The following is a 23966-nucleotide window of genomic DNA, read 5'->3' on the forward strand; positions in this document are numbered from 1 at the left end:
TTTTGGATTACCGACACCTTAACACATGTTGCAAAACCTTTGCAGTGCAAAACTCACACAGTGCTGCACTAATGAATAACATAGTGCGCAAAAAATACAAAACAACCTTGGACATCTCCAATGGATTCTTTTGTCAAAACATAGCACCAGAAAGCAGATATTTAACTGCATTCTCAGTAAATGGCACTCAAAAGCAATTCTGTCGGTTAGCCCAGGGGTACAAGAACAGCCCAGGGGTATTCTCAGCGAGAGTAACAGAATTACTACAACTATATGATGATGAAGCATTATCTTATGTCGATGACATTTACTTAACAGATGATGACTTGGAGACTCACTTGAAAAGGGTGAACACCATAATACTTGGGTTCGCTGCAGAGGGTTACAAATTCAACTTCAAAAAGTCCAGAATTGCCCATCTGACAGTCCTATTCTTAGGATATGAGTTATCAAGTGAAGGCAAAAGCCTGGCAGACAATTTCCTAGAGAAATGTGCCGTAATCCAAGCTCCTAAAACACTAAAAAACCTACAGTCAATTCTAGGTTTCCTAAATTTCGGAAGAACATACATTGCAAATTACGCAGAAAGGGTCAAACCCCTTTATGATCTAATTAAACCAGACTTTAAAAGATCCAGTTGGACTCAAACACACACAGAAATTTTGAGATCCTTACAAACAGACATGCTAATTAAAACAAAATTAGAAACACGTGATAACACACGCAACCTTGTGATCCGAGTCATCCCAGGGAGATGCGGATTCACATACCTGACTTCTAATGAAGGAGAAAAGGTACCAATTGCATTCAAATCACACTTGTACACAGAAGCTGAACAGAAATTCAGTAATACAGAAAAAATCATTCGTGCAGTTCAAACCGCAATAGCCAGAGAAAAAGACATAGCTGACGGTAGACAAATCACAGTCAGAACAGCAGAATCAGCCTTTGAGGCACTAACAACACCGTGTAATTTACCAACAACAACATTGAATTCACCCATTGTATCCATTCCGGATTCAATCACAACGGACAAAGTATACTACTACTTTGATCCAGAACTAGAAGAATTAAAAAATCTAAAATATGAAAAGACGTATCCTCTGCCAATCGACATTCTTCCTCTACGACATTACGCCTGTGTAATCTATACAGACGGACATGCTCAACCCTCCGTTTGGGGAGAACAAGCATACAACCCCACATGTGAGATTACAAAAGAAGTGTGGCGCGGAGGTATATTAAAACCTCTATTAACAAAATCACACTCAGTAGAAACTAATTCAGAACTACAAACTGAAATAATAGCTTTGAAAATGGTGCTAGATAATGCGGATCGCGAATTCCCGACGCTTATAGTGTCAGATTCATATTACTGCGTCAAAGCATATAACAAGGATTTGCAGACATGGATTCAGAACGGTTACAAAGATGACACAGATGCACCGATAAAGCAGAAACTGCTCTGGGAACAAATAGCTCTTTTACGAAAAGAACTACCAAAGACTCACGTGACACACTCACTGAGTCATCAACGTGATGGCGTTCACGTTGTGGGGAATTCATTGGCTGAAGCAGCCGCAGCGGCAGCCACTAAACCGGCTCCCATAGATCGAAAAAAGCGTACATTAAAATACATTGACGGTGAAACAATGCTGGCGGTGAAAACGTCATCAAAAGGCGACTGCTCAGCGTTACCGATCAACTATCCACTCAATTATACATACATAATCGATGCAAACTCCGTCCCTTTTGCTCGAATCCCTGGAGTGGGGGATAGAGTGATTCCAAACATGGACAGGAGAAGCTTGTTAATCGCAGACGCACACATGGGCGAGGGTCTCAGACACCTTAAATTAAAAGATTCTCTGGAAGAATTACAATCACGGTACTGGTGGCCAGGCATGAGCCTGCACTACACCATGTTTGTAAAAAACTGCCCAAACTGCAACAGAGATCGCAGTGGGGAGAGAAGCAGTTTAATACCTCGTCGTATCAAGGCAGATAATATTACCAGCAAAAAGAATGGCTTGCGATTAACATATACAGGCTAGTTTCCACTTATAATGTAGATCACCAGCACTCGGCTGACGTCCGGACTATTATACAAGATTTGCGAGTCTAAATGGCATATACGCTAAGAGCATGTTACGTTCGACCATTGTTTTCACTCTAGCACACCGGCTTGGGGGGAAACATGGCCAAATGAGCACAGTCCAGCGGGAATCTTCTCACTTCCTTCCTGAGGGTACGGGATGGTGTAAAGAAAAAACCAAGGCAGAAAGCAATCTATAATGGAAAGGATATTAGGTTCGGGAGCTGGGTGGGTCAAACATCTAATAAGTGTCCAACGTAGTCTAAATAACTTGCCAAGAAATTCTCTGAAGGGATTCAGTCCGTACGAATTATTATTCGGAACTAGGATGTTGATCTCTGACCTTGATAGTCAGACTTCAGTGGTAATAGAAAAAACCTTTGATGTCAAAGACCGTTTGGCTATTTTGCAGGACTTAAACAAAACAAGAAAAGACCTGAGCAACATAGAGTTGAAACAACAGCCAACAACCACTGAAGAATCACCACCTGTCCCAGCAAGACCTGTCTGGATTCCAAAAGTCGTGGATCTAGTCAGGGAGAAGATCGCGGTAAAGAAGGAATTTGGGCCTTCCTACAGAAAAGCAGTTCCTGTCTTGTCTGTCAACGGGACAAGATCAGTTGTACTACCGCCACTTGCTGGAAAAAAGGAGAACCGAGTTGTATCCATCGACCTGGTAAAACCACAACATGTGGCCGATAACAAACAGTAGGCCAAGTGGACTCCCAATAAGTAGCAAAACACCAAGGTTTGCTACCAGTACAGAGGTCCTAACAAAAAGGCTCATCACATTCGAAACGCCTAAAGAAGAACAAGAAGGACTATGCAACAATGCAATAGAACTCAGACCTCTGAAAACCCAAATAAAGACATTTAGCAGAGACACACCAATCTATACTGAAGTACCAAGTGAAAATGCAAAAAACAGAAATCCTGAACCAATTGGAACAATTGACAGAACTGCATCCGGTTACTTCATCAACTTCGATGATTCCTCTGACGGCTTCAGTGAATCAAAGACGCAGCCATCATCAAAATCCTTTAAAGACAAAGCTAAGGAACTTTTGAAACAACTGAAAGAAACATATCTGGTTTCTCCATGGATTGAATTTTGGGTGGGTTTTGGCGCATTTATCCTCATACTTTGGCTCATCATGGTATTTACTTTGGGACGCTTCATTGAGGGAAAATATGCTAAAATGGACACAGCAAGTCAGAACATCAACTTGATCCTAAAACCACACACATCTTCACACGTCGAGAAAAGAGAACTTTCTTCAGAACTTTCTTCAGCCAACTTCACAGCCAATCCTATACCTGGTGGGGTAGCCTGGGACAACACTGACTATGAAATTTATGGTCTGGTCGAGATCCTGAAATATCCACACCAAATCAAGATCTCCTTGAGTGATTTTGCAAAACCAAACTCATTTGCTGATGATTGGGACTTCGAAAGCATCAACAATATGATGTCTGACTTAGTAATGTCTGCTAAATTTACAAAACATGATTATTTGCAAGGTTCTACAAATTATGACAGTATGTATTGCTATAACCACTATGGTAACCATTTTTTGCATAAATCAGCACAACCTAGAAATGTTTTAAATTATAATCAATGGGAACATTGTGCTACACCTCCAAAAGGAAGCTCTAGAACCGTATATGACAAATATTCATATTTTTCAGGTTTTAACACAAGTAATGCTGAAACATTTTATTTTAAATTGTCAAACAAGACAGGGATGAAAACCATGATAACCAACACAAAATTGATATATTCAGATTCATTCTTCGAAAAAATGAATACTTTTGGATTTGATTATTGGGACAAAAATGTTGATTTGAAAAGTGTTTGGGGTACAAAAGAATGGCAAGTACAGGGTATAGAAGCTTTGTTTAGAGCCTGCATGATCCCAGAACAAATGCTATTTTTAAATGACACTGTTCAACAAACCACCTGTCTTGGCTTATCCAAAATCAAAGATTTAATTAAACCGTCTATTCCAAAGCCAATAATGTTTAGCAATAACTCTGATACAGATGAAGAGATAGACGTAAACCATATATTAAACCAAAACAGAACACATCCTGATTGGAAACAATGGTTGATCTGGCCCACAGATACAAATTACTGTCAAGATAGATTCCTGAATAAAACACAGGGTTTCAAAATGACCAGGCCAGACCCTAGATATCCCCAAAGACATCACCCAGGGATAATAACAACCTACAGTGTGGGCAAATTATGCCTTCAGTGGCTACAAACTTCCACACTGCCTGAAATTAAGCAACACCTAACTTTACTTACTGATGGTGCTGACTTGCGTGATTTCATACTGGGACCACGCAAACAGCGTCAAAAGCGTTTCATAGCAGCCTCTGTATATGCAGCATACAATGAGGTCTGGAAGGTTACTCAAATTGAGACAGCAGAAAGAATACGGGAAATTGACCGTATCAATTTGGAAAAATCACTTTCTGTAGTGGACAATGGGTTAATGACTCTGTCCTCCAGAATTTTTTCATTGGACAGCATTGTGTCTTCAGCAATCGATATATTATCGCAAGACTTACTGTTATTACAACATGGTCAGTCACAATTGCGTTCCATTGTACAGCTTGGCTGGACGTTACAAAATCTGCGTTCAGGCTACGTGCCTTGGCGTTTAATCAACACAACGTCACTATTCCAAATCTTTAACCTTACTGATAGACAAATCGGTATGGCGCAAAAGGGTGCTGATTATACAATCTTGAGCATTGAAAAACTAGAAAGATTACCAATGACAATGTCAGAACGACCTGTCAGTGAATGGATAATCCACGGAATCATAAATATTCCAATCTCAACCTTCAGGTTTCAATACTGCCAAAAATATATACAGGCTGGCATGTACGAGAAATTGGGAAAGGGGTACCTTAAAACAACTTGGAACCTGCCCTATTCACATGCATGTGTCAGTAATAAAGGACAGAAAGTGTTTCTTAGTGGCAACAATTGTGCTATGTCACTAAGCGGCACGCTTCTGTGTAACGGAATTAGTTTGCATGGAGCCTGTGAAGGGAATTCATACAACCTTTCATGTCACCAGCAAGGCGCACCTGCAACTGAAATAGAACCATTCTTTCAAAGACTCTATAATGGGAGTTACATTCTTATTGTAGACCGCAGATGTTGCAGTCTTATGCCCGGGACTCCTTATCTAGTCACTACGACGGCGAAGGTCAAGTGCTGTGGACGCTCTTTATTCCCCAGCTCCTTTCCAGACAGGGAGGCAAGGGCATGGCCCAGTTTGAAAATTACTTCTATTCGAATAGATACTTTAAGCAGAATGAAAACAGTGCTTCTTCAGACGCCTACAAGGCTCACGTCATCAAAAGAAACATATGATCTACAAGTCGCAAGGACGACTGCAGAGATACATATATTATTATCAACTAATTCCCCCGTACATTTCGCGGAAATCCTAAGCGAAATCTTAAATATTTCTGATACCAATGGGATCTCAGGGGTATTTAAGACAGTATTTTCGATGGCATTAACACCATTCAAAGCCATACTGGGTATTTTTCCAGATTTCGTCCATTCGATTTTTGGCGGACTTCCCCTGATCCTAGGACTAATTGCAGGAATCCTATTCCTAGTCCTTATTTTTCGTTATGGCAACCCATGTCACAGATCAAACTCTCGCGACAATGGAAGATACGATCCTAGCCATTGGATACCGGGACCGGATATCAAAAATCCTGGGACTCTCCCGGCTTAGAGACCTAAACATGACTTGGTTTCTATCATTTCGACCAATGTGGCAAAGGTGTGTTTTACCTGTACTAAGGTGTCTGCTATGCGGAGAAGAATGCGTGTTAGACACCTGCCTGACGCTACAATCGGATGCGCCAGTGGATGCAGATACACTGTTGGTTCCTACCAAGGTTCACGCTTTGTGCTGCCCTCAAAGGCTGCCAATCCTGATGACGGCATTCCTGGAATCTTCACCACTGCGATTGAAGAGTAGTGAAGTTCAAGATGAAAGCAGCATCGAACAGGTACGACCTTCTGTCAGCAATGCAAATCAGAATGTCAATGGAGACCATCATGCGCACGAATGCATGGTTACCCCTATTTCCGACTTAGTGGAACTTTCCCATGAAGCTGTTGACAGTTTTTTCGAAAGCCTGAATGATATGATGTTCTCTCCAGAACAGAAATAGAGACTTTTGAGTAAACTCGCACACGGCGTTCCCTGAATTCGGCCTTCAACTTTAAAAATAAAGTCGCATGAACAATTCTTCCCACCAGTTCACGGACAACAATTTTTTAGCAGCCCCAAATTATTTTTCACAAATTTTTCGGGACACTTATCTTCTGCTTAAAGTAAGAAACTATTCCTAGAGAACTAAGATTTCTATTTTTAGATACTTTATAAACTTTAGTTGCCCGCTGGGATGTTCACAAATATTTTAATATGTGATGAAATGGTCTCGAACTTCCTTTCTGTATAGCCATATTAAGAGCCATTTCATGTGTATTTCTCATATACCAATAAGCAATAATGCATACAAATGCGTGTTTACTTTTGCATTTAAACCATAGCTTAAGTGCATACAATATATATGACTGCAATTTTTCAGTATATTTGAAAATTTCGAAATGCATTTATGTATTTTGGGGTGGTAAGGTATACACTATACTCTATAGTATGTTGTACTATGTTATACTATGCATAGATTAGTAGATATGACCATAGTTAGCGTGGAGTGGGTGTCGTGTATTTCTATAGGTTCTGAATCAGTCCCCCTATTCCTGATCCTATTCTGGTTAAACTAACTATCAAGTTAACTAACAGTCAGCCCATGAGGCAAGAAAACCCCCATGATGCAGATACCGTTATCTGACGCAGTCACACTACGGCACAGGAACGTGTTATCTGATTAGGTCATAACGCTTGAGATCTAATTAGACAAGCGACATTCCTCCAGCCCCTGATAAGGCATACGACGTTCTCATAACAAATCAAACCTATGACAACCTGGAAAATCCGTGCGGCCATTGTTTTGATTTCACAGAGAACTTTAGTAAAGAATGTGCTAACGAGCAAGTCGTATGACATCTTTATTGACGTATCTATGTCCATCCTTACGTCAATCTCGGCACCTTTAAGGTATAAATATTGCCGATCTTGCCCTATGCAAACACACGCGTGGTGACAAGACGGAGCAGCCATACTTGCCGAAGCCGAGAGCAGAAGCAGACCCCGCTGGCGCAGCCCCGCCTTCCTGACGCGCTGAGAGACGCGCTGCTATCTCAAGCCGAGAGACCCAGCACCGGCGCTTTCGGGCAGCCCTCGCAGGCAGCCTTGAATATCGAGAGCAGAGAAAGAGATACCATTCCTCATCCATCCTAAATTCCAGGTACAGAACTGAATAACCCCACAGAGAATTCTTTAGTTATTCACTTGGCAAAAACAAACTAAACTTAAACTGTAACTTTCTATTCCCGCCCACGCATTAGACTTAGGTCAGGTACACGGGGTAGGCGTATTTAGAAACACCAGTTGAGTACGTTTAGTCAAATGTATATGTGTATGTAAATATATTTTAATCATTTTCAAACATCATATGGCTCAGAAACCATATCAATGTTTTTACAGTATTATTTTATACTATTGCTTTTAATGTATGCACTTTACTTAAGTATAAGTATTGCAATAATATCGATCCATTTCTCATGTATGAGAAAAGAGACTGATCAATAAATAACACCTTTTTATTGAACACGCCCGTCTCTTCCTTTTCTCTACATTCTGATGAGACTAAGAATGCACGTACTGACTGAGTAAAATAATTGCCTTGTGCTCACACGACTCTTGAGATTGACTCTTGATTAGGGGAGAGCAAAGTTGTCATGTTCTATGGTTGTCAGAAACTAAATCCCTTCTTGTCTAATCAGGGGAGTTAATTCCTTCCTTGAACATTCGAGAAAGTTTCTAGCGAACTCTGAGCTTAGCTGGCAAACCCAAAAATTAAGTCTAGTAGCGACAGTAGTAGACCTAGTTAACGTCTGGCCTAGGCCTTTACTGCTGTAGGTATTATTCCAATGCGCAGAGCCTATTGGGAAAATAGGAGCTACACTACAGAATTTCCTACGGTTTTTTTCGGGATAGATTGTAACCTTAGTCCGCTTTTGTCGCAAAATTATTTTTTAAAAGAAGCCAAACCTTATGTTTACAAAATAAGACCGCTGCCAATGGTGGTGAAGGAGGAAGTCAAAAAAGTGATTCAGAAATTTTTAAAACGTGAAATTATTGAACAGGTGGATGCAGCAGAGTGGACTGCTTCCTTGGATGTGGCTCTGTTTGAATGGGAAGATTTGTTTTGCATAGACTTAAGGGACCTCAAAAATAATATTGCTGTGGAGAGGTTTGTACTACCGAAGAAAACCAAAATGCTGACCATGACTAAGGGGATGGATGCAGTGGTTTTCTTCAATTGACCTATCCTCTGTATACCATCAGATATACTTGCATCCTGACTGAAAAGTTTTAACTATATTTTTTGGGAGGTTTTAGATTTATTAGAATGCCACTTGGACTGGCTTACTGTTGTTATTTGTTAATTAACAAATTTGATGCTACAATATTTTTCCAAGATGACCTCTTGATGATGTGTGCAATCAAACAACTGCATAATGAGAGATTGAGAAAGGTTTTGAAGAAGTTGGAGGCATTGGGGTTAACAGCTGAAATTACAGAATGTAAGTTTTCGGTGCAGTTATTAAATTATTTGGGCCAGGAAGTTACTAATGATGGAATCAAACCCAAGGAGGAATCGCTGGTTGTGGTTAAGCATGCTTCGGCACCAACAAATAAGGATGAGTTGAGGTCCTTTTTAGAGCTAGTAGAGTTCTATTTAAGGTTTATTTGGAACTTAGCTGAAAAACATATAATTTAAGACTGCTTTTAAACAATAAAGTGCAGTTTACGTGGAATAAACTTACACAAACCAAGTTTGAACAAATCAAACAAGAAATATGTTCAGCAGAAGCTCCACAGATGTTTGATCCCACTTTGAAATGTTTCATCAGTACAGATGTAAGTTGCAAAGGACTTGGAACTGTTTTATCTCAGATGAGGCATTAAGGAAAAGAAGTAACTATAGTTTATGCTGCAGGAGCTTTTTCCCCTGCAGAAGTACGAGATTCGGTAGTGGAGAAGGAAACCATTGCTGCTGTTTGGGTTCTAGAGCACTTCTGACAATTTGTGTGGGGTTATGAAATTTGGATATGATGTGATCACAAACCAGTGTTTAAACATTGAAGAACTGATGGGTTTTCGCATGCCACTCCAAGGATTGTCCTAATATCTTGGATTATTTGATTATAATTTCATAGTACAGTCTGTCGCTGGAGTTAAAAAATAAGGTGGCAAGTTGCCTTAGTAGACTTCTATTATAAATGTTTGAAATTCCTAAGGATGTTTTGGTAGAGTTTAATCTTGCACTGACAAGTATAGAAGTTGTGGAGGCAATCGCTGAGGATTAAGAGTGTGTTGCTGTGGATGATGATAGGGATCTGAAGTTGGTTAAGGAATAGATAGTGAATGGTTGGCATGTAAAGAGTTAATTGAATAAGAACTTTGGGAAGTATGGGATGAAATTAGGTGGGATTGGTGAATTTATGTAATTAAGGTCATTTGGGGATTGTTACAAGCAAAGTAAGAGTGTGGGAATGTTATTGGCGGCCAGGTATGAATGTTGAGATTGAGACTGGTGAGAGTGTTTTGAGTGTAGGAATGCTGATAAATCGCAGGTCTTACTTAAGCTTCCTTTGTGTCCTATTGCCAGTCCTTACATGGTTTGGGATGTGGCTGGTGTGGATAATATGGGATCAGTGGTCAGCGAGAATGGTAGGTACATTGTGGTTACCAATGGATAATTTTGAAAGTGACTGGCGATAACATTTGTGGAAATTGCAGATACTCTTGCTGTGGTTCAGTTTATGGTTAGTGTTTTCCTACGGTAACGGTTACCTAAGTAGGTGATTACTTACAATGGTGCCCAATTTAAGGCTGAGGAAGTAGCGCAGTTGTTTCAACGTGGTATTGAGCCTAAAATCACCTCAGTTTATTATCTCCAAGGCAATACAGCAGTGGATGAATTTACTCGTGTTTAAGGAAATTTTGCTACAAACAAAGAGTAGAAAAAGATGGAAAATATACAAAAATGAAATGAATGTACAGAATTAATCCCACTGTGATGGGATATAGCCCCTTTACCATTATGAGAGGAGGAGTTTCATTTGCTAAAGACAACCGGAGTTGATTATCTGTATTAAGGTTGAGAGAGTGGTCACCCAGTGTAGTAACTCTGGATATTGAGAGAGCACAATGGAGAGGATGTGGCCTAACGGCTAGAGCGGTTGACCTGGAAGCTGGGGGCCCGGGTTTGAGTCTCAGCAGGGACGCTCAACATCCTGTGATTATTGGCAAATCACTTAATCTCTCGGTACCTTCCAAAAATGAATGTGTCTGTCTGTAACGTGACTGGTGCTCATGTAAAGTGCTCTGATAGGTTTGGGTCCAGTTCGAGCTTTGGAAAACTCCCCGCCCCCACCCCCCAAAAAAAAGTTCATAACAAAAACCATAGTTTGAAGAGAACCTATTTAAAATTGGAGAGATGGTACGTGTGGAAAACAAAACAGGATGCACTAAGAAGTGTGACATTGCATTTTTGGACATTTTGCGACTTAAGGATATCTTTCTTAGTTCAGCTAAGATCAGTGATGCTTGGGTGTGGCACATGAGCCAAACTGCAAGATGTAGGCTGGGATCAGGGAATAGAGTGTGATGGAGTACAGTGACTAGTTTGCGATCTGTGGGATATTTTGCACTGTGACTGATGTACTGATCTGTTGTTGTGCAATATGGAATTTTGTAAGCTTTTTAGAATATTACCCTATTAAAATGTAATGTGGCTAGATTCTTTTAGCACATTATACCGAAAGGCTTGCAATTTAGGGATGGAGGCCAGTGACCTCAATTTGGTATTGCCTGCACAGCACTTGCGCTGTGCTTGTGAAATCTATTGTATTTAATATATCCTAAAAGGGGGCTCTTATCAGTTCCCATAGCTTATTACTGTGTTCATTTGCTTTTGTGTGGAACCTTTATTTTTGTTTACTTAACCTGGCTGAACGCATTTATGATACTTCTACTAAAGTTGTTCACACTGTTTAAGCCCCATTCTAACAGTATGCTGGAATGCTTGCTTTAATTGCATAGTTGTCTAAAGGTCATGTGCGAGCTATACAAAACTTTATAAATAAAATATAGCAGGTGCTTTAGCCTTAATGTTGTATTAAACATTGTGCATTAAATATACAGTTAATATACAAGAGCTATGCAATATTTCACTACTGAACAGGCAGCCACAAGTGCAGTTACCTTGTAGACAACAGGGTCCTGATTTGAATGGTGCAGCAGGTGCAGTAGTACCGGGTCAAAAGTTGTCAGAACTCCTCTAAACTCCTAATATTGCTATATTTGACTACTAAACAGGCAGTGACAATTGCATTTACCTTGCAGTTAAAAGGGACTTGATTTGGATGGTGCAGCAGGTTCAGTGACTCTGAGGCCAAAAGCTCTAGGGATACCACAAAATGTATTCTATTATTTTCCCTCTTTCATTTCATTTTTCAAATTTTCCTATTACTTACCCGCACTATACCACTATTAACAGCACCATATATTGCCTTTTTTGTACATAAACAAGCCATAAAGCTTTAACAGACTTTCTGTTACTTATATTGTGGTGCACTACTCAGCAAGCTACAACTTAAAAACAAAACTGCATATAAATAATAACATAGGTTAAATCTAATGCCTTTACTAATGCCTGTTGTTATTGTAGCCCCATTCTTTAGAGGGGGCAAGGGCTGCAATCAGAATGAAAATGGATGCAGGCGAAATCCATTGCAAGGGAGAGTGTCCAACAGTCTCCTGTACTCTTCCTGGTGCCCACAGTCTCAAAGTGGAAGCTGACCCTCAATGACAGCTTCTACTTTGCAAAACGGCCCTACCAACGATTTTATGGGTTAGTAACTGTGGTCTGCGATCCCAGTTGTGTTAGCAAACGATTGTAACATTCCATTACTAATTGTTATGAAGTGGCAAACGCCCATTTCACACCACTTGTTTTTAAGATGTATGTGGGTTGCCAAGTGTACAAAATATGGACTGACTACTGTAACTTTTTACCATCTTTCCATAAATACACCGCGTACAAACCTTTACAGAAACCAGCGCACATTATAAATGGGAAATGTAAGAGTGTATATGAAGTATTGCTTTTTACTTCTAATTCTGGCTCTTGGTGTTGGGTATTTCTAACGGGTAAATAATCATCAGAATGCGAAGATATTCCGATTGTGCAAGTTGTGGTAAATACAAGGATGTGTGTTTTCTTGACATGCATATTTTTCCACTGTTACATAGAAATGCACATCTAAGCCAGAAAGAAGAAAATAGAGTGGGACGTCACCTTGACCACATTCAGGAATGGTTCATACAGTATTTGTTTCCACTGCATTTTATTACTCGCAGTTGTAATGTAAAAAAAAATTAATAATCTCACGCAAAGGGACATTGCAAATAAAAATGGCACTCATTCATTCTGAAAACGTAGCTTTAACTACATCTTAAATGATTATATAGACTGTGTCCTTTTCGAGTGTAGTTGTGGGTGAATTGAAACCACTTCTCCGTATTCACCCTCTGGTTGTGCCACAGCTATTTGTCATTCTTTGTGCGTTTACTGTGCAACACTGCAAACTCTTCAGGAAAGAAACAAAAGCACCTCTGCATCATGAATAGTAAACCTTTATCCTACTGCATTTCTTGCTTGTCCTAAACTCTATTGCACCATTGAACCGTATTTTTTTTTATCTCAAATGTGCTACTTTTGTATGCCGTTCATTGAATTGGTACGCGTGGTCATCTGATACGAGTAAAGCAAACTAAAGCATTATTTATTACATGGAGAACGAAGGCAAGCTTGACTTGAGCACCTTTTTTACTTGGGCATTTATCTTCCAGGTTCCCGATGGCTTTACTGCAGTGATGAGTGCAACCACCTGGGAGAAAAAAGAAAACAACATTTACGCTTTCAAAATGGACCAACCCATTCCATCATACCTTGTGGCGTTGGCTGTTGGTGACATTATGTCTGCAGAGGTGGGCCCGAGGTGAGTCGCAGCCTTAGGAATCATGGATCATAAATCCCTGTGGCAGTTACTTATAGGTAGTGGAAACGCAGGTCAAATCTTTTTTTTTTTTTTTTTTTTTTTGCTCAAAGGACGTGATGGTGAATATTCAAAATAGCCTCTTTACCGTAATGAATAAGCAGTTTAGCAGGCTCTATGACAAAAAATGTAACCTGAAACATGGTCATTTTATTATTTGTTGGGATGGGGTATAATGATTTCACTCGGGTGGACCGCTCAGTTTTATTCTCTGACTCTGATTGAGAAAGCTATATTCGCAAAAATAATTACCTCTGACAGAGCAATGGTTGAATCTTAATATTCCCTTTCTCTTCCAATGTCCCCTTTCCTTTGTTTGCTACTAAATATTTATCAAGTATGAACCTTACTCCCTGTATCTACACCGCAGTGCCTTTTTAGTCTCTGCAGCCCTTAGTTATATTTTCTACCTGTGTAATAGCTGACTTGGCTTTATTGATTAACGTTATTCATGAACTCCATTTTATAAGTAGTTCATAAAGAGGCTTTATTGCAGGTCATTGCACATTTGCTAATTCAGCATTAGTTTCCTCACACAGCAGTTATGAACAGCTTGATATCTAGTATCTTGATCACAAGACTGACATTCTGCCTTTGATCCACCAACTGACTTATTCGTGCTTACCTCCACTTAAAAAACACAATGAACTCACACAAACTCATCAACATATACAACATAAATTAGAAGAATAAAAGTAGAAAAATAAAATATGCTGCTGCCTAAACGTGGCAGGTGTATTCTTTCAATAACCAACAGAACTAAACATAGCAGATGGTGGCCATCTTCCAGTGGTATGGCACATCGTGTTAAATTGTTTTCAAATAACATGGCCACCTTGTTTAGAACCTGTGTGTTGACCATTTTGGAATGGTAGAACAGTGAACCTATGGTCAATACAATTCCATGACGATGGCCTGGTATGGAAGCTGTGTCTTCTCTCGTTGTGTCACACTGCAAATAAACTGAATGACAAACAAACAGCCTGTTAGCACAGTCTGGGGAGTTGTAAAAAAACTCTAAAAGTAAATAAGATGAGAAGAAATGAGAGTGAAAAAATGGAGAGCTGATGGATCTACTCACCAGTACTGGCACTGATTCTCACTCCTTTTCACATGGATCTGATCAGAAAAATGCTGCTACTCATGAGGCAGTAGAACCAATTTCTAAAATGGCCGACTACACTGACCCATGTGGAATAATATCATTTTTCACACACAAAAAAGGAATTGGGCCTGGGTGTTTGTGGTGAGCTGCAGTGAACAGTTGTATGTGGTGGAGGTTGGCTGCCTGCAGGAGACCTGCAGCCCCCTCTTTGTCGTGCTCGACCAGAGGTGTGTGCAGCAGAGTGGTGCAGCATTTGGCTGGTGGGTAGGATGGACTCGGCCTGGCCAAAGCCCTTGTGGCTGGTTGGTTGGTCTTATGTATGGTAATAAAATATTAATTGTATATCACCTCCTGGCGGTCGCCAGTAGGTAGTTATAGTTACAACCTAGTTTCCATAGGAAAAGCATTTTTTGATTTGCTAATAACTTTGGCGTCGTTTGACGAATCTTTGCAAAATTCTCCCCCCAAAAATTCTATACAGGTCAGCTTCTGTCCAGGAAGTTTGGGAGTGATTCGTCAAGGGGGGGCTGAGAAAAAAGGGGGGTCCCAAAGCACATTTTCCCCATGTTAATTTCCATAAGAAATTTTGTGACGAGCTACAGCCCGAACGGAATTACCCCAAATTTGGCAGAAAGGTAGAGTTTGGTTCAGAAAGCAACATTTTTTTTAAATGGTGTAAATCCGTTCAGTAGTTTTTGAGAAATTCAAAAAATAAGAGTCATTAATTCAATTTCCCATAGGAAACTTTGTGCAAGGCTATAGCTGAAACTACTGAACGGAATTACCTCAAATTTGGCACAAAGGTGTGGGTCAAAAAGCGACCCTTTTTAAAATGTTGTTAATCTGTTCCGTTGTTGCTGAGAAATTAGGAAAATAAAAGTTTTGATATCTGGGCGGAGCCAAAGTCTCATGCACGAGCTTCACTGTGATTGGCTGCCAACACTCCAAACCAGGAAGTGTTGGCAGCCATCTTGTGGCTCAGTAGTAGTGAGTCGCTAGAAAACAGAGAAACAAAGGTTGAAAACAAGAGCAGGGGGCAGGGTAGAAAGACCCTGACCTCCTATGCCTGCTCAGGGGGTCCCACAAGGACCCCCAGGGCCCAAATAATAATACAAAATTAAAATAATAAAATCGGCGCAATTCGCGCTGGGGTCGCAGGTTCCTGTGTTTTATTTTAATGAGACCCTGGAGTGGGCTAGGTCCCGGGGGCATTTCTTAAAAAATAATAGAGGGGGCCCGCTGGGGTCACCGTAGTCTTGGGGCTTTACTAATATTGGGAGGGGGGTTGCGCAGCCCCCCTCCTTGAGCCCTCCATCTGCTTTTAACTTTGGCGTCGTTTGACGATTCTTTACGAAATTTTCCAAAAAGTTTCTCTTTTCTGATCAGTGCCTATCTTGAAAGTGTAGGGGTGATTGGTCATGGGGGGGGGCTGAGAAAAGAGGGGGGGGTCAAAATGTGTTTTCTCAATAGATTTTCCTTTGGAAACTTTAGACAGGGCTACAGGTCAAACTGCCGGATGGAATTAGGCCAAATTTGGCAGGGAGAAAGGTCTTGGTCCAGAAAGTGCGGTTTTGTAGAAATGGTGTAAATCCGTTCAGAAGTTTTTGAGATATTAAGGGAAAAAATATGTATATATCTGGTCGGTGCCTAGCTCCCGAGCAGGAAGTGTCCTCTGATTGACTGCTAACACTTCAAACCAGGAACTGTTAGCAGCCATCTTGTGCCTCGCATCGAGTGAAAATAAAAAAGAAAGGTTCCGGGGGGGAATTTAATATAGCTGAGCTTTGTGTAATAATGATATGGATGCAGTGAAGGTTTAAGATTTATTAACAATAGAGGAGAAACAGGTTAGTTCCAGGCAGCACGACTTCCACTCCAGGACACTAGTAGGAAGATTACCCTTTCACTCTCCCTGTGCCCAATATCAGCGCTTCGCAGGTATGCCTTTAGAAGCCTTTCCGTCAGCTCGCAGCTCCCTTCTTTTGCGAGCTAGTACGCTGCTGTGCCTCTAAGTCTGCAAGCTACTACGCTGCTGTTCGTTTGGGAGCAAATGGCCCCTAGTTCTGCCTCTGCGAGTCGAGCCCACGGCCCGCAGTATTCCCTCTGCGACCATGGGTGCGAACTGTTCATAAGTCGCACTGTTATGAGCATTGAAAAGCCCCTTTGTGTTTCAGTCCATCAGCTGGCATCTGTCCGAGGCATTTCTGAAACCATACCGGAGCTCTTTCTGTGAGAGATACCCCTTTCGTGCTGCGTCTCCCCACATCAGCAGGTAACGCACCCTCTTCCCACATCACTACCATACCCCCAACAACTTTCTTGGTCCCGGAAGTGTCCCTGTGCAGTTGGACAAATAAGAATGACATTTATAGATTTACATATAAAGAGCATTTTATTTAAACAAAACAACAATAAATAAAACTACGTACAGCTGTGGCGTGTCATCGCTGGTCCATTTGTGATTCTTAGCCTGCAAGCCAAAAAGAAAGATAAAATGGTGCGTCATGCATCCAGCAAAGGAGAGAGAGAGAGAGAGAGAGAGAGAGAGAGAGTGTGAGAGAGAGGGAGAGGAAGAGGGAAAGAGAGAGGAAGATAAACTGAGAGAGAGAGGAAGACAGAGAGATCGAGAGTAAGAGAGAGAAAGAGTAAGATACAAGGAAGAGAGAAAGAGAAACAGTGTGAGCGAGAGGAAGACCGAGAGAGAGTGAGCTACAAGAAAAATGAGAAACAGTGTGAGAGAGAGGAAGACAGAGAAAGAGAGAGTGACATACGAGGAAGAGAGAAAGAGAGAATCAGTGTGAGAGAGAGGAAGAGAGAAGGAGTGAGAGAGGAAGCCAGACAAAGAGAGAAAGAGTGAGACAGAGCGGAAGACAACAAGAGAAACCGTGTGAGAGACCGGAAGAGAGAGATGAAGAGAGAAACGGTGTGAGAGAGGAAAAGAGAAAGAAAGAATGAGACCGAGAAAAAAGAAAGTGTGAGAGAGAGAAAGGAAGAGATGAAGAGGGAGTGTTTGACACTGGAGAAAATCTTCGCAGCTCACCTTTGTGCCGCCGGTGTGTCTCCAACCACTTGCCGGGAGATAGTGCGGCCCTCAAGTTTAGTGATCTGAAGATAGTATAGAATTAGTATTTGCAGAGTACATACAACTGCACACGCATAATTCTCTGTTTTGTCAATGCACAATGAGGCTGGTACACCCCATCCACTCCCACTGCTTGGAGGTGTCTGTGCGCTCTTGGGCTCCTAGACTGCTGCACACTATCCACTCCCACCGCCCAGAGGTGACTGGCCGCTGCTGTGGAATGCAGTCTCTCTGCTCACCATCCGCCACCGGCGTGTGTGTAAGAGGGTCCACCACGTGCCGAAGCAACCTTCTCAGGTGTTGCGTACTCGCGGTAAAGCAGAGCGCACAATTCAGAGTGGGTGTTGATTGTCAGGATGGCCACTCATCATCGCAGATTTTTCATGCGTTCAACTCTGGTGGTGTTGGGGGGGTGGAGTGGGGGGGTAAACGTTGATTTGTGATTCACAGCTTGTTAAATAAAAAGCAAGATAAGATTGTGTGTGATGCGTCCATCAAAGGAGAGAGGAAGAGAGAGGGAAAGAAAAGATGAGTGAGCAGAAGACAGAGAGAAATAGTGAGAGAGAAAATAAAGTGAAAGGAACACAGAGAAAGATGAAGAGCGGGAGTGAGAGAGAGATGAAGAGAGAGAGAAAGAATGTGAGAAAGAGGAACAGAGAAACCGAGGAAGAGTAAGAGAAACAGAGAGAGTAATAGAGAGAAAGAGACAAACTGTGGAAGAGGGAGATAAGGAAGAGACGAGGAGGGATACTGAATGCCTACACTGTGTACAAAACCTTCACAGCTTACCTTTACGCCACCGCTCTGTCTTCAACCATGTGCTGCGACATAGTGGTACTCTCAAGCTCCCACATCTGAAAGCTAGTACATAATTAATAATGATAGAGCATGGTTGGATTAGGATTCAAAATCGGCCCGGGCACGCTAAAAAAAAAGTGCCCTACATTTGCATATTGCCTTTCCTCAAAACACTGCTTCGGCGAAATTTTATTTAAAAAAGGGGAGGTGGGGTAGATACCAAAAAATGCACGGATTAGCTTACACTGGTGACTTGAAAACAAGTGAGGCCACTTCTGCTTAGGCCCCCTGCCCTGCTAGGTATGCATACATTAATGGTCTGGCCCTGCGAGAGAGAAAGTGATACCTCTGCCTGTTGCTAAACGTGAGGTAATGACGCCCATCTGCCTCCAGAAAGGCCATTCAGACACCCACTGGGCCGCTGGCTGTATCCAAACAACAGCGACACCGCCAAAATCTGCCCCCCAGACGGCTCGAGAAAGCAGCCTACAGCTGGAACTGGGCATCGGGCATTGCGCCAGTGCCTGTGTTACCAATCCGAGTCTGTGGCAGAGTATATACGAGTGTGTACGCTAAATTGCTCTGCCGTCTTTCTGCATTCAGGCTGGCGTATACCATCCGCCCAGAGGTATCTGCCCTATGCTGCGCACCAAGGACTCACTGCTCTACTTTTCACGGTTAGGGCACCCTCCACATCATGCACCTCCGTTCTGTAAGCTAAATGGTCTCACATTTGGTACTGAGTCTTGATATCGCCATGGCAGAGGACATACTAGTGCATCTATCATCATCGCAGGTTGTACACCCGGTCAGTACTTGCGGTGCTACTAACTCAGTGAGAAGTGAGGCCACGTACTCTAAACTGTAAAATGGAGTAGAGCACGTGCGCCTGGTCTTCTATATTAGCAGGGTCATGTGTCTTGTGACGCCTGTACTGGATGGGTGTTGTGTGGGTGTATACCAGCCGTGAGGGAGTGCGACCCTTGACCCTTCTTAGGCAGGTCGCTCCCCAAGCCGCACAGCACCACCTGTGTGTCCTGCCCTCAAGCCCCATCTGCCGCAGCTGAATAGAGTTCAACAAGGGGTGGTGATGGACAGAGTCTCTGAATTAAGCAGAGTACTCTCACCCAGTCAAGAGATCAGGGCTAGATCCAACACCGTTTTTTAGCTCATTGCACCATCCCAGTTTCAGAACCTGGCTGTCTGCAAATTAGTCTGTCCCTGGCCCAGTGCATCATGGGAACAGGGCAGACCAGACTACAAAAGCCAATTCTTACACTGGGAAGGAAACAAGCTTCCGGGGACCGGTTTCTGGCATTACAGCCGTCTTCGGCCCGGCTTGCTTGAATCCTGATGGTGCAATGAGCAAGGGACTCACATCTGAGTATACCCTTCCACGCTTAGGGTGGACAAAATTATTTACAACAAGGGGTGGTGATGGACAGAGTCTCTGAATTAAGCAGAGTACTCTCACCCAGTCAAGAGATCAGGGCTAGATCCAACACCGTTTTTTAGCTCATTGCACCATCCCAGTTTCAGAACCTGGCTGTCTGCAAATTAGTCTGTCCCTGGCCCAGTGCATCATGGGAACAGGGCAGACCAGACTACAAAAGCCAATTCTTACACTGGGAAGGAAACAAGCTTCCAGGGACCGGTTTCTGGCATTACAGCCGTCTTCGGCCCGGCTTGCTTGAATCCTGATGGTGCAATGAGCAAGGGACTCACATCTGAGTATACCCTTCCACGCTTAGGGTGGACAAAATTATTTACAACAAGGGGTGGTGATGGACAGAGTCTCTGAATTAAGCAGAGTACTCTCACCCAGTCAAGAGATCAGGGCTAGATCCAACACCGTTTTTTAGCTCATTGCACCATCCCAGTTTCAGAACCTGGCTGTCTGCAAATTAGTCTGTCCCTGGCCCAGTGCATCATGGGAACAGGGCAGACCAGACTACAAAAGCCAATTCTTACACTGGGAAGGAAACAAGCTTCCGGGGACCGGTTTCTGGCATTACAGCCGTCTTCGGCCCGGCTTGCTTGAATCCTGATGGTGCAATGAGCAAGGGACTCACATCTGAGTATACCCTTCCACGCTTAGGGTGGACAAAATTATTTACAACAAGGGGTGGTGATGGACAGAGTCTCTGAATTAAGCAGAGTACTCTCACCCAGTCAAGAGATCAGGGCTAGATCCAACACCGTTTTTTAGCTCATTGCACCATCCCAGTTTCAGAACCTGGCTGTCTGCAAATTAGTCTGTCCCTGGCCCAGTGCATCATGGGAACAGGGCAGACCAGACTACAAAAGCCAATTCTTACACTGGGAAGGAAACAAGCTTCCGGGGACCGGTTTCTGGCATTACAGCCGTCTTCGGCCCGGCTTGCTTGAATCCTGATGGTGCAATGAGCAAGGGACTCACATCTGAGTATACCCTTTCACGCTTAGGGTGGACAAAATTATTTACAACAAGGGGTGGTGATGGACAGAGTCTCTGAATTAAGCAGAGTACTCTCACCCAGTCAAGAGATCAGGGCTAGATCCAACACCGTTTTTTAGCTCATTGCACCATCCCAGTTTCACCCCCACCCCCTTTTCTGAATCGTTTTTGGCCACTATAGGTGTGGCAGGGTATACTCAGACATGAGTCCCTTGCTCACTGCTCCATCAGGATTCAAGCAAGCCGGGCCGACGAGGCTGAAATGCCAGAAACCGGTCCCCGGTAGCTTGTCTCCTTTCTGGTGAAGAATTGGCTTGGTAGTTTGGTCTGCCCTGTTCCCATGATGCACTGGGCCAGGGACAGACTAATTTGCATATAGCCAGGTTCTGAGCTGGGATGGGGCAGTGAGCTAAATAACGTTGATGGATCAAGCCCTGATCTTTGGACTGGGTAAGAGTGGTCTGCTTAATTCAGACACTCTGTTCATCACCACCCCCTTTTCTGAATCGTTTTTGGCCACTATAGGTGTGGCAGGGTATACTCAGACATGAGTCCCTTGCTCACTGCTCCATCAGGATTCAAGCAAGCCGGGCCGACGAGGCTGAAATGCCAGAAACCGGTCCCCGGTAGCTTGTCTCCTTTCTGGTGAAGAATTGGCTTGGTAGTTTGGTCTGCCCTGTTCCCATGATGCACTGGGCCAGGGACAGACTAATTTGCATATAGCCAGGTTCTGAGCTGGGATGGGGCAGTGAGCTAAATAACGGTGATGGATCAAGCCCTGATCTTTGGACTGGGTAAGAGTGGTCTGCTTAATTCAGACACTCTGTTCATCACCACCCCCTTTTCTGAATCGTTTTTGGCCACTATAGGTGTGGCAGGGTATACTCAGACATGAGTCCCTTGCTCACTGCTCCATCAGGATTCAAGCAAGCCGGGTCGACTAGGCTGAAATGCCAGAAACCGGTCCCCGGTAGCTTGTCTCCTTTCTGGTGAAGAATTGGCTTGGTAGTTTGGTCTGCCCTGTTCCCATGATGCACTGGGCCAGGGACAGACTAATTTGCATATAGCCAGGTTCTGAGCTGGGATGGGGCAGTGAGCTAAATAACGGTGATGGATCAAGCCCTGATCTTTGGACTGGGTAAGAGTGGTCTGCTTAATTCAGACACTCTGTTCATCACCACCCCCTTTTCTGAATCGAATAGAGTTCAAGGCCCTCCTCCACCCGCAGGCTACCACCTGCGCCTCATCCCTGGTGGCCAGTGGTAGGCCGTAGGTTTGTCATCTGCTGTTATTGTAGTGCTTCTGTATTATTTGTCTATTTGGCTCTTGTTCCCTGTTTATTTTCTGTGCCCTTTTGCCTTCTGTCCTCGCGCCGTCCCTGCCCCCGTTTTCGCTGTTTTTGTAGTGCTTCTGTATTATTTGTCAATTTGGCTCCTGTTCCCTGTTATTTTCTGTGCCCTTTTGCCTTCTGTTTCCTTTCGCCGTTGTTGGCCCTGTTTTACCCGCCCCTGCTGCCTCTTTCCCCCCCCCCGCTCGCCCATTCGTCCGCCCCCTCCTCCCAGCTGTCTCCTCCCTCCTACCTCCCCTTCTTATGGTGCCCGCTGCGCGGTGAGGAGAGCGACCCTTGACCTTTCTTAGTCAGGTCGCTCCCCACGCCACACAGCACCACCTGTGTGTCCTGCCCAAAAGCCCCAGCTGCCGCTATTGAGGAGAGTTTGCTGTCCTCCTCCACCGGCAGGCTACCACCTGCGCCTCATCCCTGGTGGCCAGTGGTAGGCCGTAGGTTTGTCTTCTGCTGTTATTGTAGTGCCAAAGGCACTTCCTGGCCATAGGAGACCTGAACAGGTGATGCCCTATTCTGTGCTTGCCTTCTTTGGGGGGGCGCCCACACATTGAGGCTCCCTGAACAGTTGATTGAAGTTGGAGGGGCAAACGGGAAGTGATATCACTTAATTTCCAGATGGATGGTAGGGAATGCAGTCATATCACATTCTGTGGAAATGGATGATGATGAATGAAGTCTCCTTGCCTAGCATCTTCTTTAAAGATGGTTTTGGTGGAAGACCAGTGATGTCTATTGCTGTGCAGATGTATGTTGAGAAATGTAGTCATCTCGCTTGGCTTCTCTTCGAGATGGTTTTGGTGGAAAAACAATCGTATCACTTCCTGTGTAGATGGATGATGGGAAATGCAGTAATGTCACTTACTATGCAGTTGGATGATCATGAATGAAGTCCTCTTGCCTGGCTTTTTTTGTAGATGGGTGAGATGGGGAAACTAGTGATGCCACTTTCTGTGCTGCCGAATGATTGGAAATTAAGTTCTCTAGCGTGGCTTCTTCTTTTAAAGGTGGTTTTGGGAGATAACCAGTAGAGTCACTTCATGTGGAGGTGGATGATGGGGAATGGAAGCCCTCTTCTCTGGCTTATTCTTTTAAAGATGGCTTTGGCAATGTCACTTGTGCAGATGGATAATGTAGTTTTTTTTTTTTTTTAGATAGTGGTTTACATATCCTTTGTGTAATGGTATAGCTCTAGTGCACACGCTTGGGGAAATTGAAGATTGGACTCCTTAATGTGGTTTCCTTTTACCTGCCTGCTTCTGTTGTGCCCATCAGTCTCCTCTTTTTTTGTGTGGCCATAGGGTGGCCGAAGACTGTGGTAGTTGCAGGCTAGCTGCTTGGAGACTTCATCAGAGATGGTGGTCACCCGAGCTGGTGCAGCAGAGAAGTTAACTCATTTAACCAGGTAGATCAAAGACTCAAAGTATGGCAAATTGAAAAGTATGTTAATGATTTCAGAAGTGCTTAGAATGACCTCCTACTAGGAGTACATCCCATTATTTTATATGCAAGGCAATAATGCTGACCTAGTATCATGGTCCAGTCAGGAATGCACCATCATTTAACATATAGAGTGCACAGTGCTGGACCTGGCCCTTTTTGCAGGGTTATCCCCAAACTTTCTGCCTTTCTCCGTTATTTTCTGACCCTCTTGGTTAGCTTTTGGACTCTGGGCACAATACCACTGCTAATCGGTACCAAAGTGTGTATGCTCCCTTCATAAAACATGGTGTGATTTGGTTTCTCCAAGATTGGCATATTTAATTTTCTTGTAAGTCCCTAGTAAAGTACACTAAGTATGCCCAGGG

The 23966-nt window shown here is 43.1% G+C and overlaps 1 protein-coding gene across 2 annotated transcripts in view; it reads left to right on the top strand.

Moving 5' to 3' along the window:
* Positions 1-23966, top strand: part of RNPEP (arginyl aminopeptidase) — a 239082-nt gene that overhangs the window by 25015 nt on the left and 190101 nt on the right. For both annotated transcript variants that reach the window (XM_078644158.1, XM_078644159.1), the window contains exon 3: positions 13189-13337. In XM_078644158.1, coding sequence (XP_078500284.1) covers positions 13189-13337 — 149 coding nt within the window. The remainder of the gene's footprint in view (positions 1-13188; positions 13338-23966) is intronic.

This window comes from Lissotriton helveticus, chromosome 5_1 (assembly GCF_964261635.1).
Source record: "Lissotriton helveticus chromosome 5_1, aLisHel1.1, whole genome shotgun sequence".
In the NCBI taxonomy this organism is placed as follows: domain Eukaryota; kingdom Metazoa; phylum Chordata; class Amphibia; order Caudata; family Salamandridae; genus Lissotriton; species Lissotriton helveticus.